Source organism: Gadus chalcogrammus, chromosome 1 (genome assembly GCF_026213295.1).
Source record: "Gadus chalcogrammus isolate NIFS_2021 chromosome 1, NIFS_Gcha_1.0, whole genome shotgun sequence".
In the NCBI taxonomy this organism is placed as follows: domain Eukaryota; kingdom Metazoa; phylum Chordata; class Actinopteri; order Gadiformes; family Gadidae; genus Gadus; species Gadus chalcogrammus.
Genome location: NC_079412.1, coordinates 15,739,814 through 15,753,395, shown reverse-complemented (window position 1 = coordinate 15,753,395; position 13,582 = coordinate 15,739,814). Strand labels below are relative to the sequence as shown.

General features: G+C 42.4%; 1 protein-coding gene across 8 annotated transcripts in view; it reads left to right on the top strand.

Moving 5' to 3' along the window:
- The window catches only part of rerea (arginine-glutamic acid dipeptide (RE) repeats a), a 130,222-nt gene that overhangs the window by 94,366 nt on the left and 22,274 nt on the right, over positions 1 to 13,582 (top strand). For 6 of the 8 annotated variants that reach the window (XM_056591720.1, XM_056591696.1, XM_056591711.1 and 3 more), the window contains 5 exons: positions 605 to 709; positions 5,002 to 5,050; positions 7,037 to 7,161; positions 7,472 to 7,571; positions 9,299 to 9,397. In XM_056591720.1, the coding sequence (XP_056447695.1) occupies positions 605 to 709; positions 5,002 to 5,050; positions 7,037 to 7,161; positions 7,472 to 7,571; positions 9,299 to 9,397 (478 nt within the window). The other 2 variants (XM_056591739.1, XM_056591747.1) reach the window with 2 other exon arrangements.

Sequence of the window (13,582 nt, the reverse complement as noted above, 5' to 3'; positions counted from 1 at the left end):
ATGATTTGTCACCTCCAATGCAGGCTGCTGCTGCTTTGACTGTTGTATATATATTAGTGCTGTCAGTTAAACGCGTTAACGGCGTTAACGCAAACCAATTTTAACGGCGATAATTTTTTTATCGCGCGATTAACGGAATTCTTGTATTTTTTTTTTTTTTTTTTGGCTCAAAACAAAGAAGCAGTAGCCTGACTGCTATGTTCAAGGCAGTATGTTTGTATGTTCATCGTTTGATTGCATTAGAGAATGAAGCATGTATCCTGTTTTGATCAGTATATGCCAATGTTGTTATCAATAAAAAAACATTTGCACAAGGTAAGCCGAGGCACTTATCCATGTTGATAAGAGCATTAAAATGAGAAAAATTAATGGGACAAAAAAAATCAAGGGATATTTAGCATAGAAAAAACATTTGCGATTAATCGTGAGTTAACTATGACATTAATGCGATTAATCACGATTAAATATTTTAATCGCTTGACAGCACTAATATATATATATGAATGTGTATTACTTGTTGGACTTGTTTTGGTTTTGCAATACAATGGGTAGGTATCATTAGCATAATCATCATAATTCTGGTCTGTGCTGGTTTGTCTTCTAGGGGAAAATGCAACATTGCCCATTTCTCTGATATCTTTGCTGCACGGGAGTTCAAAGCCCGCATGGACTCCTTCTTCTACATCCTCGGATATAACCCAGAGACCAGGTGAGCTGCTGCCCCTTTTATTCCAAATGTTTGGAAGAATCAGTGTGTACAGAGACGAGTCATCGTCTCCTTTTGGTTCTTTGGTTCCTTTTGGTTCTTTGGTTCTCTCACAAACAATAAGTACAACTAACTCCTGCTCTATCCTCCGTCCCCTAGCCAGAGATTTTTTTTTTTGGTATTTTCTGTTTAATTGGACAATCATTATAGATATTGAATAAAACTAGCCATTTGCCATGGTCATCGTGGAGATTTCATCCCTTTTCTTATTTGCTTCATGCAAGTTTGCTGGCTGCAGTTCAGTGAGGGTCAGTTCATGGAGGTCTCAACTAAAGGAAATGTTTGAAGTCAGGGCTTCTGGAATTTGGAACAGTCTAGACTAGAGGAACTATGACAGTAGAGCATTTGGCTCCCCTTTCAATCGACGGTGAAGTCAGTTATCATTTTATCATATTGTTATCGGTTTTAACATGCCATTTACTCTTTTGCAATTTGTTTTACTCCATGATTTTATTTGTTGGTATTTATTTCGCGCAAGCTTTAATCAAATTGATATTTGTTAGTTTGGATGTGCAGTCCTTTTTTTATGTGATATTAAAATATTATTAATGTCATTTATATTTCAATCAGGGACGGCACATTCTAGTTTGAAATGTGTGTGCATTATCATTAGCTTGAGCAAAGTAAATGTGTGGAATTATAACGCATTGTATTATTTGTATATATTTAATCGAGAGAGCAAGAGATATTTAGTTGCATATATCAACATTGCAAGTGCACCACTGCTGTGCAAGCGGCGATGGTCCTTGTTTACATGAATCGCAGAGCGGCTCGCCCCTCCCACTCCTCCTCTCGTTTGGTATGCTGAGCGGTGTGTCTGCCGCCCTGCAATTTCAGCCTTGTTTATTATGGCGCAGACATATGAGGAGAGATGAATTCCGTATCCCGATTGTATGTGTGTCTGGCTGTCTGTGCGTGTAAGGTCGTAGCACATGCTCAGTTGTGTTTAAAAAAGAAAAGAAGCTAGGTGGCTACGCTGTGCGTGTATGCTGAGGTCACAGCACAAGCTCAGTGGATGCCTCTCCGGAGCGATTGCTTGGTTCTCCATTTTGAGCACCTAGAAATAGGTGGGAGAGGGAGTTTATAACAGCGCGCGTTTTGCATAAAGTGTCAACGTCCAACCTTAGAGCTTGATGTCAGTCATGGACGATTTGTTCAGTCCAAGGAGGTAGGTTCGCGATCCTATTCTCCTGCTCAGACGTATTGGTACGCGAGTGTTCGCTCGACTCATTTGCGCTTCGCATATCTGAATAAATAAATGAACATAGTTTGGATACGTGTATCGATAAACCACACTGTTGCTCTAGAAGTATTTGTCAGAAAGAAAGAAAGCTGCGATATCCTCGTTATTTCATAGGCATTGAGCGCTGAGAAGTCTGTCACTCCAGTGTGTACCGCTAATGTTACTGCAAAGCCAGCCGTGCGTTATTTATCCATAAAAGCGCAGATGCATTTGAGTTTGAAATGCGTATCCATATAACTTATCGACATTTTAAAAGGATATTCTTTTGAGGAGAATCTAACAAACGATCTCTCTCCAGTTTGCTGTAGCCTCGGTGCTCATGTTTACAATTGAGATGTCATGGCGTATGAAGAAAGAGCGTCTTTGTGCATCCTCAGACGAGAGCAAATTAATTATTCATATCTTTATTATCACGTCTATTTTAAAGACGATTCGTATAACAGTCACGTGTGATTACCTCCTAGCTAAGAGTCGAGTCTGTGAGTATGCGCTACAATTATGTTAGTGTGCCACAGACTCTACAATGATTGGATGAATTTGATGGAAGGGGCGGTTCTAGCCTTGATTGCGCAGAAGGAAGTTTAGCAGATACTTGCGCTTTTGTTTGGGTTAAATCATTTAGCATACCGGCACGTGTTATTTCTAAGAGTAAATAAATACCAACCTAATATTTAACTCTGATATGGGTCAAATATTAATTGTTTGTGTCCGAAAGTTTTAAACTCTGCTACATATGAAGAGTATAGGCCTATATCTTGAATGGGTTCTACTACATTTTAATAGCAACTCCCTAAGATAAATACTATAAACAATATTTGCTGTACATACCATTTCTAGTCTTCCACGGTAATGAGTTTTTGGTTTTAATATTTTTTTCTCAAGGCATTTGAGCCCATTTTAACTTGACTACTTTAATCAACAAGGCTTGTTTTTGTAAACTGGTGTATTCTTCCCAGAAGTCTCTGTATCGCTACTTCTCTTGTGAACTGCTGTAGCGTTCGGTACAGTTTTCTCTCAGATGGTGTTCTGTGTGTCCTCATTTGTCATCCCTTCAAACTCCTGCCAAACACACCATTGACTTGGCCCACACCATACCACAACCAACACATTTCAGAATACTTTCTACCATGCAGGGATAGAGTCAAACAGTTTATTCAGGCTTTAGTTGAATACACATAAGAAATACAAATTGTCTTGTTTTTTGCTGTTTCTTGTTAGTGAAGCTGGGGGATGCATAATGGTATGGTATTTTCTACTGTTTATAATGCTCAATTTGATAACTTTAGTCACATATTAACATCACAATTAATTGTATTAATATGTTTAGGGGTCCTACGGTCCGTCAGCCATATCACAAATACCACATGGCAAATGTTGTACACATTTGCTTGCTTGGAGAACTTGTAAAATGAGTAAGAGGCGCAAAGGATGAACCAGATTACCCCATAGGTGGCACTATAATCAGCGCTTGATTGTCAACATTTTAAAGGGCTGCCATTTCCACGAGGAAATATGCATGAAACTTTGTAAACATTCTCCGTCCAGGATGAACAACTATCTCACTCCAACCCATGTGGTCAGACCGCCAATTGACCATAACAACCACACATCCAAAGCCCTTGTTTATGAAAGCTTCAAACTTGGCCTACATGTACCAGGGGACTGGGGGACTGTATGGTGAATGATGACGCATGTATCTGCTCATGTTCACCAAGCTTGATTCTTTCTCAAAAAGTTTCATGTTTTGGTTATTGTCCAGTCATGCCTTTGGATGTTGGACTACCTTATTTGTACAGACATGTGACCAACAGGATAACGTTATTATTACGTGTGGCAGCTTTCCTAGAACCCCGTCCATGAGTAGCATTTACACTAAATCCAATTAGTATGTGTGTGTGTATGCAGTGACATGATCACATGATTTTGCCAGTGTAATGACTATCACAGCCCACTATGTATGAACAAACTGCGTCCGAGAAAGGAATATAGCCCAGCAGCAACAGACTTGTACATGCACAGAAGGTCCTAGACTCCTGCACCAAAACAAGCTATCCAGTCCACACTAGGTGATTCATTGTAAACCATTCTGGAGGTGTCTCAGCAGCAGAACTACTGCAGTAAATATAAATATTCCCTGGCAGACTGGGATCATTTTTTAGATGCTATCCGTGTCTTGTCTCCCTGCATCTGCTATTGAGTATCTATCGAGAGTAAGTAAAGGACTGTCTTCTCCCTAGTATGTCCAAGTGCAGGGTACAAGGCTAATGTTTTGGGGAGGCATGTCAAATGTGTCCAGCAAAGCCTGTGTTTTTAAAGACCGTAAAGTTACCGGAGGGACAGGGGCTCTAAGGTTTCAGCCAAGTCCCCCCCCTCGGCCAACTGCCATGATGGAGGGAGAGCTACTTGGGGTGCAAATCATGCTGACAGATTCTGGGCCGCCCTGTGCTCAGCTGTATGAAAGTCGGGCTGTTACCTAGGCAACAGGAGGGGAAAGGCTTTTCAAAAGGAACATCTTGTCATTTTCTTTAATCCATTGCAGCTGGAGAGTCAGAACACTATTATTAAATTGCAGTTGCCATGGCTACTAACATTTGCACCGGCAGTCGTATTTCAGAGGCTTTCTCCCTTCCTCCCTGCATAGCCCCAGCCAGCCCCCTCACCGCCAGTTAGGGGAATTCTTGTTTTATTGCTCCAAGCCTGAGCCATTGAAATGTACCCTGACCATTTTATCCCACATGCACGTTCTCCCTTTTGTTTCTTGATATTAAATTATAAAATGGAAGGGAGTGTGTGTTTTTCTCACAAACGTTGCTTCCTTTAAGACAAAGAAACCTTGATAAGATGCATCCTTTTCTATTCCTCATGGTCTCTGACGTCCAACTCAATTATAATGCTTTGTTATATTATGGTTTTGCTGGGTTAACAGACACACGCGATACAGTCACTTGGTGTTAAGTATCGTTCTTATATTTATTCACATGTTCTTTTTCAGGCGACTGAACAGCACTCAAGGGGAAATAAGAGTGGGCCCCAGTCATCAAGTAAGTCCCATTTTTACATTAGTCTCTGCAGCCTTCGTCTTGCAATTGCACTTACCACAATTGTCATCTCGCAACTGCACATGTGTTGCTCTTTTTTATAGGATTTGTATTCGTTTTTTTGATGACCTAGCTCCTTTGCCATTTAAAAGTGAGATCATGGAAAGCGATTAGGCAGTAATCAGGGATCAAGACTAACATTTGTGCCACTAACTTAGTGATCACACACCTTTTTTAGCTGCTGTGTCGAAGTATTGGAATATCTTTTTTGTCTTTTTCTTTTTTTAATTGCATAGGTGGTCTTTTTCTTTTTTTATAGGCAGAGCCTCGAAATATCTTTCTCTCACTCTTCGTCCTCCTCCACCAATAAAAATAAATGTTATGCACAGTATACAAAGCACTTTTTTAGCTATGTTTCCTTATTGGAAATTACGTTTTTAGCTCAGTTTATTACATTCATTTGTATGGGACCATAAACAAGTCATGAATCTAGCAAAATGAGATTCATTGTAATTCGTAATACTAGCCTATTTCCAGCTGAAGTCCCTGCAGGTGTATAGTAGGTTTAGGTTTAGTTTTGTTTAAAAGTGCAAAAGTGCTGCATACAGCCGTTCTATAACTTCCAGCAATGCTCAAAACCTTCGTCGGCACCCATCACCCAAAGACCTAAAGTTGATTCTTCCGACGTGCGTTGTCCTACTGCACACGTCTACTGCTATACGTTGGGGTACTCTGTGGCTTGTCTAGTGTGTGACCCTCTTTAAAACCTAGAACCTCTGGCGTAACCGAGTCGTACTATGTACAAGAGTTGATCCGAAAGCCACTTAATTCCCTCACATGGCAGTTACTTGCGATACTGTAGTATCAAATTAAACTAAACAAATTAAAAGATTCAAAATTTAAATGGGAATTAGGAAGAAAGTCAACATACATCTGCGCTGTGACAGCCCTGTTTTGAAATACTGCATGGTGATGCTTGAGGGCTGGCACTGAGAGAGTCCACAGAAGCCTTTTGGCCGATCAAAGAGGCTTGTTTGGGAACCTTTTTATGGCGTACATTCAGTGTCATCCGCTGCCAGTGCATTGTTGTCATGACCTGTCAAGACAGTTACCCATCAAGCAAAGTTATTTATCCGGTAAGTAAGGTAGACCTTATCATACTAATGTTGTTTTGATGTCATTTTCTATTATGTCAATGCCAACTAGCTACTGCTAGTTTCAGGAAGAAAATGCTAACATTGAATTGGTTAATGACTTGATAATGCTTAGCTACGGTTTTGGGAACTAGTGTGAATTGTATGGAGTTTGTTTTGCCTCGTTGTGGTTCAAATAAATTATGAAAATGCATTGTAAAGACCAAATTCATGCTCTAAAGAGATGGCTACAGCATAAAGTAATATATTATATTTTGTTTATTTTATATGAGGATCGTGAGTTATACAAGAAGGCTGCAACACATGGGAACATGCACGCACTTTGGGATAGCAGAAGAACGGCCGAAATTGTTCTCCACAGTGGTTGAACCTTGTTTGGATTTGAAAATCTCTGCTCAGACAGTATGATGGGTAAATTACCCTGCCCTTTTAACCACTGGAAGACTGCTGGGACATTCGGTGGTAGGGGGGGTCGCCATTTCTGCCGTCATCCTGGCTCCCAACTTGGCCAAGACCCATAACCAATAATTTCTCCTCAAAGCATAAATACACATACAGGAAATTTTGTCCATGAATTAACATTATTTGACACAGGTGTTTTGCACCATATTTACTTCAGCAGCTGTCCCAAAAAGGTTACCCGAGTCTCAAATGGTGATTCGTAGACTAGCATTTGTGCCCTTGCAATGAAGAATTTGAGAAAGTGTAGCATTGTGTTTGAAGGAGCTCAGTGCAAGGCAGATGACAAGTGACTGAAAGCTGTTATTTTCTTGAGGCCTGCGTGCTATTTGCGGTGTGACACCATCTGTCCCTCTCCTTCCTTGGGTCTAATTAGGCCAAGCTCCCGGAGCTGCAGCCATTCCCCTCTCCCGGCGGCCAGGCTGTGACCGAAAATGAGGAGCTGGTCTGGATGCCGGGGGTCAACGACTGTGACCTCCTCATGTACCTCAGAGCCGCAAGGTAAAGCAGGAGAAGGTTCAGTGGATCATTAAAGTAAACTCCAGCTGAAGAAATGTTCTTCTCTATACATTTAAAGCAATATTTCAGATTTGGTTGAATTATTGTTTGTCTTATAATGCAAATCCAAATATCGATACAATACAATACAATGACAATGAAAAACATGGTAAAGACCATATTCACAAGATACATTAATTGTAAAATTTGAAGTGGTTTCATTGAAATGATTACTGGTTACATATCATCTTGGTTAATGTGCATATTGTAGTGCTTCTAGATGTTGATATGGAGGGTTCCTCTGTGTCTACAGGAGCATGGCTGCTTTCGCAGGAATGTGCGACGGAGGCTCAACAGAAGACGGGTGTCTGGCAGCGTCTCGAGATGACACTACACTTAATGCACTTAACACTGTGAGTTTCAACACGGAAGAATCAACACCAACCATGTCCTTTCTGCAGCATTAGTTGGGGTTTAGATCTGACTCTTTTGAGGATTCTATGGGTGATAAGAGTATCCAAGTTTTTTTTTGTCCAACCAGCTGCTTGATCAGCTGATTTCAGTTGTTACATGCTCCCTCTATAGTCAGTGGTGTACTATTGTAAAACCAAATTTCTCCTATAATAATTGTCAGATGAACTGGTGGTTCCCTCCAAGAGTCGCTCCTCATTCCACTGTTGTGTAACAAACCTATCCTACAGTCCAGTCCACCTGACCCCGCCTGAATGCATTATGTGCGCAAGCAACATTGGAAATGGATGCAAAGGAATCAAGTGTGCGAACGAGATTGGAATCATCATAAACAGGGCATTTATATTCCAACTCTATGAAATAGAGAATTAACATAACGGAGCAGGTCGTGGTATTGCGACCTTCCCTATCCTCATTTGCAATTCCGATTGAACGCTGCTTGTTGACGTGCCGGTGGCTGCGGCTCCGCATGTTTTCCTCGATGGGATGGGACACGCATGCCTTATAGACGCACGCAGGATGCCTTTGTCTCTCCCTGCTGTTTATGACCGCTTCGCCTCTCAGATCTTTACGTGCGGTCTCCGCTCCTGACGGAGACTTTCAGTGAAAGACCGCTTTTCTTTAATCCTTCAATTGAGAAGAAATTGCGTTAACATTCACAGGGGGATCCTCAAGCTGTTAGTAGCAGTAGTTCAAAAAGGATTTCCTTCCTTTTAGAAAAAACAGAGTAGATAAAGAAAAATGACCAGACGCTTTATTAAATTCATGTTGATATTGCGGACACTGTGGTTTTGAGAATGCTGACATGGTGAGATGGATATTCCAGTCGTTATTTGATGTTATGAACTACTATCTATTGCATTACATGGACTGTTTGAAATACGAGGCACTGTTGATGGGGCCCTTATTAGGTGAGTGCTGCTAGGCAGCGCTCTGCCATTGTTATTCCTAGACTTTATTAGGTGAGTGCTCCTCAGCCAGCACTCAACTCTTGTTGTTCTCTGGGTTTATTATTATTTTTCTTTATTATTCTCTACCAACTTTGGCCCCTTTCTCCTCCAATGATTCTTCACCAAGAGACTCCATCCCAATTTTAAAATGTTCCCCTTGGCTTGGAATCTAGCGCTATCGTTCATATTTTTTTATATTGTATACTTTTTAAAATATTGAACTTTAAAAAAATATTTTACAATGAAAGTCAATGAGCAGTATATCTTTTCGCTTCATCTCATTGACTTACCTCATTGTCAACCCCGCTTTTAGGCTCTTAATGGCCACTCTCCCCTTTATTTGCTTTTCTTTTAGACCACCCATTTAGGTAGGCTATGTTTCTAGTATGTATATGCCAAGAATAAGCCAAATCCTTCTGTGACCTAAACCAGACGAACTAGGTACAAATATCATCAATAATACTTTTCTTTACTTTACTTAGTTACTAGCACAAATAAGATCTTACCTTTTTGTTATTATCATACTGAAACCTCTACCTATCAAACCAATACGACTATGTATCATACTATTGTACCTCATCATTATCTTTCTACTCTGGTACTTTCACCTGAGCTCAGCTATTCATCATGCCTATACATCTTCAACAATTAACCTTTTATTCAGCTCATTTTACACGACAGAACCTTTTCTAACTGACGTTCGCTCTCCTTCTCCTCAGCTCCACGAGAGCAGCTACGATGCCGGCAAGGCTCTTCAGCGGTTGGTCAAGAAGCCCGTACCCAAACTCATAGAGAAGTGCTGGTCCGAGGACGAAGTGGTAAGGCACTGTTCAAAAATGTATACGTTTTTGTGAAATATAGTTCATGTCTCTTTGTTTTTAATGAACATCATTCACACGTTCCATCATTAGAGGTCTCTCCATATGGCTCTGGCATCATGCATGTATCTACGGCTCTACTTGGGTTGTGCGCTGTGCGTCTGCCATGGCTCCTGTGAGCAGGCAGGCTTGTGTCTTTAGAGGGTGCTGTTGTTAGCCAGTTAGAGGCAGCACTGCTGCTGGACGGGGATCACAGGACGTCACTCGCTGCCCAGACGCCGCGCCGAGGCTGAGCAGCAGCTGCATCCTGTTTATCGCCCTCCGAATAAATCCTCACCGTGAAACGACAGCAACGTGGGATAGGGTTGGCGGTTTTGGGTGGGGGGAGGGTTAGGGGAAGATTGAGAGCCGCTCACGTTGAGCTCAATTTGAATTTAGATTTGAATTTTGCTGCAGCAGCGGTGTGGAAAGGATGGCAGCCAGAAAATGGCTGCTGCCCTTTCTCATCTAACAACACACAGAGATCAGTAGCAGGAGGGGGTTGAGGGAGCACTGAAGATAACCATGTCAAAACAGTAAAGATGAAAGGCTTTGTCCTTGCTGCTACATGACATGTACTATGCACTGTTTGAATAGTAGCAACGCTACTGGAAAGCTTAGACGTCTCACACCCAAGCAAACCTACATTTGTGTTTTGGGTCGAATTTTTGATAATAGGAAATCTCAAGGGCTTTTCTCCGTCCATGACACCGGTAATGTGGACGCTGTACCCAGTTCATGGTAATCCAGATACTTTACTGGTCTGTTACTATGGAGTCTAACAGGTAGGCTTTCCATCCACTCAGATCAAATTACAACCAATGGGGGTATTTATCCTGTAATTGAACACATGGACACATTAGAATAAGGACGGCAACCGTAGCAGGGCCTTAGAATAATGCAATTATTTAAGTCGTCCTTCCTTCAGTTAACAGCATTGAGGTATTTTTATTCATGCAAGCTTGGGGCTGGCTAATGTGGGCTGGAAAATAATGTTTTTTCTATTGTGAAGTGTTTTTAGAATGAGTTATGCATGTCTTGCACTACTTGTTCAAATGGTAAAATTTCTTATTTGCATATTTCCTTAGGCATGGTGGGGCAAAAGTACATAAAATAAGAAATGAAATGGTTTTAACCATATCAGTGTAGTTTACTGAAGGACTTTAAGGAATCTGTTTCACTGTATTATAATTGCGTAGCTGTAATCTGCTGAATTGCAATCCATAACAGAATTAATTTTGCAGCTGAATTTAAACAGCTATGCAATCCAGACAGTCAATGAGCTGTGTCTGTAGCGCTGTCCTTCATTGGGCCGGGCTCAAGCCAGCCAGGCGTCCCTCACTCGTCTGATTACCGTTTGTGCCTTTCCAGCCGCGCAGCCTTGAGGGACAGGTGTAAACGCTGGCCTCGGCCTTGACACTGCCCCACCTGCTCCTCATTTATTCATCATCTCTGCGTGGCCTCTCCTCTTCCTCCTCATGCCCGCGACCAGTCCCCTCCAGGAACAGGGTCATTATCCCTTCCTCTCCCCTTTCTCTATACATCCGGAGATGTGAATAAAGGTGACAGTGGCAGCCACTAAAATGACAGATTCAGCCTGTCTGCAAGGTCTCTTCTACCCATCCACCCTCCAGCCCCTTTGACACCCCATGCATGCGCCTGTCCCCCCATCCTCGGCTCTTCGTGTCTGCAGCTGTGGCCTTATACCACATACGACGGCCCTGTGTCTGGACTCTCAGACAGTCTGTAAAGTATAGTCTCTCTCAGGCTCTCTCCCTGTCTTTCTCTGTCTCCTTTTCCACAATGGTATTTTTGAAATGAACACCAGCACCAACAATGACTCTTAAATCATCATTATTAAAGCGGTTGAAGAAAGTGACGACGCTACCAGCTCTTAACACTTTTATCGCCATGCCAATGTAAACATAAAGTAATGCTTACATGGTGACAGCTCAGTGATCTATTAATGCTGTAATACTTCCACAGCTTCCATACAGGCCAGTACATTTCTAGCAATGTATCATGTTTCCCTTTTTTTATTAAACCCTACAAACATCCCAATTCTTACCCAGCTACTTGCTTAATAAAATCTAACTACAGCCGAATAATGGTAGAATTATAGCCACAACATAATGGATTTAAAATGAATGACTGAATGAACTTGATGTGAACAAAGAAAAGATTATGGCTGACGTTGACATGGATAGTGTTGATGCTTTTTAATGACTTGGCAATCTTTAATTATTAGCTTTATTTTGCAATATATTTAATCTAATGGTGCAGTAAGTAGATAGTTTTTTCACCCACAGTTAAATGCCTTAATTAAGGCTTAATCTTTTCAGTAAGGCATTTGTTTACACTGATGCACCCGCAGGCTTATATTTTTTGCTTTTTTCATAGTCCTTAGACCCCTGAATATGTCTTGCATATCTATTCAATGTGTAGGTGTACTCAATATAGAACAAGCCCTGTTTGAAAATATAATTATAATATATATAATAATAATCAAAGAAAATGCATGTACTCTATGCAACGCCATTTTAAGTGGCATGACATTTATCAGCAAATACATTTGCTTTCAGATTCTTCAGTGAGGCATATAAGCCGTTCATAATTTGAAAATCCTCCTCAAACTTGAAGTAGTTCATTCATCTAGTGGTGTATGTAAGGCACTGGCCAACAGGAGGTGCTGTCTAGGCAGTTGGCCTTCCCAGCAGCTCCTTGTCCCTGTGAGAGAGAGAGGGAGCGGTGTGGAGAGGGGGGTGGTAGATCTATCGCTGACGGGGGACACGGGGTCAGGCGGGTGGGGGGTTCTAGTCCTCAGCCCGGTGCGCTGGGCCTTGGCTTATCCCCGGCAGGGTCCTCAGCTGACGGATGGCTCGTGCGGGGGCCTGACAGCCCCGCGGCTGTGCCCGGCGTGGGGGGGGGGGGGTGAGCTGCAGGCCCTCAAGTGGTGAAAAACAAGCCTACATACCGGAGATGAGCGCCCGGCCGAATGCGCCCTGAGACGGATAGTTCAACCCGTGCCTCATTCTCCATGTCCTCCTGTCTTCATCCTGTGTAGTCTTCTTAATGTCTGCCTCGATGATTACCTCATCGAGGCAATTGTTATTTTGTTTTGTTTTTAACAAAACAAAATAACAATCTCAAGCACGTCATCCACTGGAAAGAGATATAGACGGTGGCCGTGAGGGGATACAAAGTAGTTTGGAATATCTAAACTAGGACGGTCATGCCATGTGAACACGGGGACGTTTCATATCTAGCACTTGTGATTATCCCCCAGAGCACCATAGCCAATCGCATTACGAAATGATATTTCATAGCATACAAACAGGGCTTTTTTCCCATTGGTTTTGGATAGCTGGCTGATTGTCCACAGTTCCTCTGGGTTTATACACAGCATGCCCGGAAAGGTCAGCTTTAAACAACGAGTCAAGTACAATGACTCTGTATTGACTCAGAGTGGCTTTGTGTGCCTTTTGGACACGCCGTACATAGAGAGTCTGAACATTTCACTTGCGTCAGTGTTTTCCACCGGATGACATTTAATCTGAATTGCGTTCCCCTCCCTGTGCCTTTGCCTCTTATCATTACGATGCCATCTCTGTGCATATCCCGTGTGATCCTAACCAGTTCTACAACTTTTAATAATCCGCTCCGAGGCAGGAACTGCGCACGTACCACAATGACCTTTTGAGCCATATGCTCTCTTTCTACTCCGTCCTTTATGTTTTTCCTCCCTGGCGCCACAATAGTGCTCTGTTAGACACAAAGGGAGAGAAGGGAGGGAGAAGAAGGGTAGCCAGCTCTCTGGAACGATCTCTCACTGAGAGAAGCCTGTTGTTTTTCTTGTTCACTGGCTGGCCATTTGGTAGTGCTGCCTTGCTGCCTTTTTCTCTTGCGCTTGCGTGCGCTCTCGCTGGCTCACTCTATCTCACTCTATCTGGCTCCCTCGCCTTCTCTCTGGCGCGCTTAGCCCCCCCCTCTCCCCTCCTCCTTCTTCTGTGTGTTGCCTAGCAACGGAGGGCTGGAGTAACCGGAGCCGGGGCAGAGCGATTCATGGAGCAGATTGGCGGATGATTTATTAGCAGGGCTGGGGAGTAGTGAGCCCAGGCAGCTGAAATGGAGCCTCAAAATGGAGCC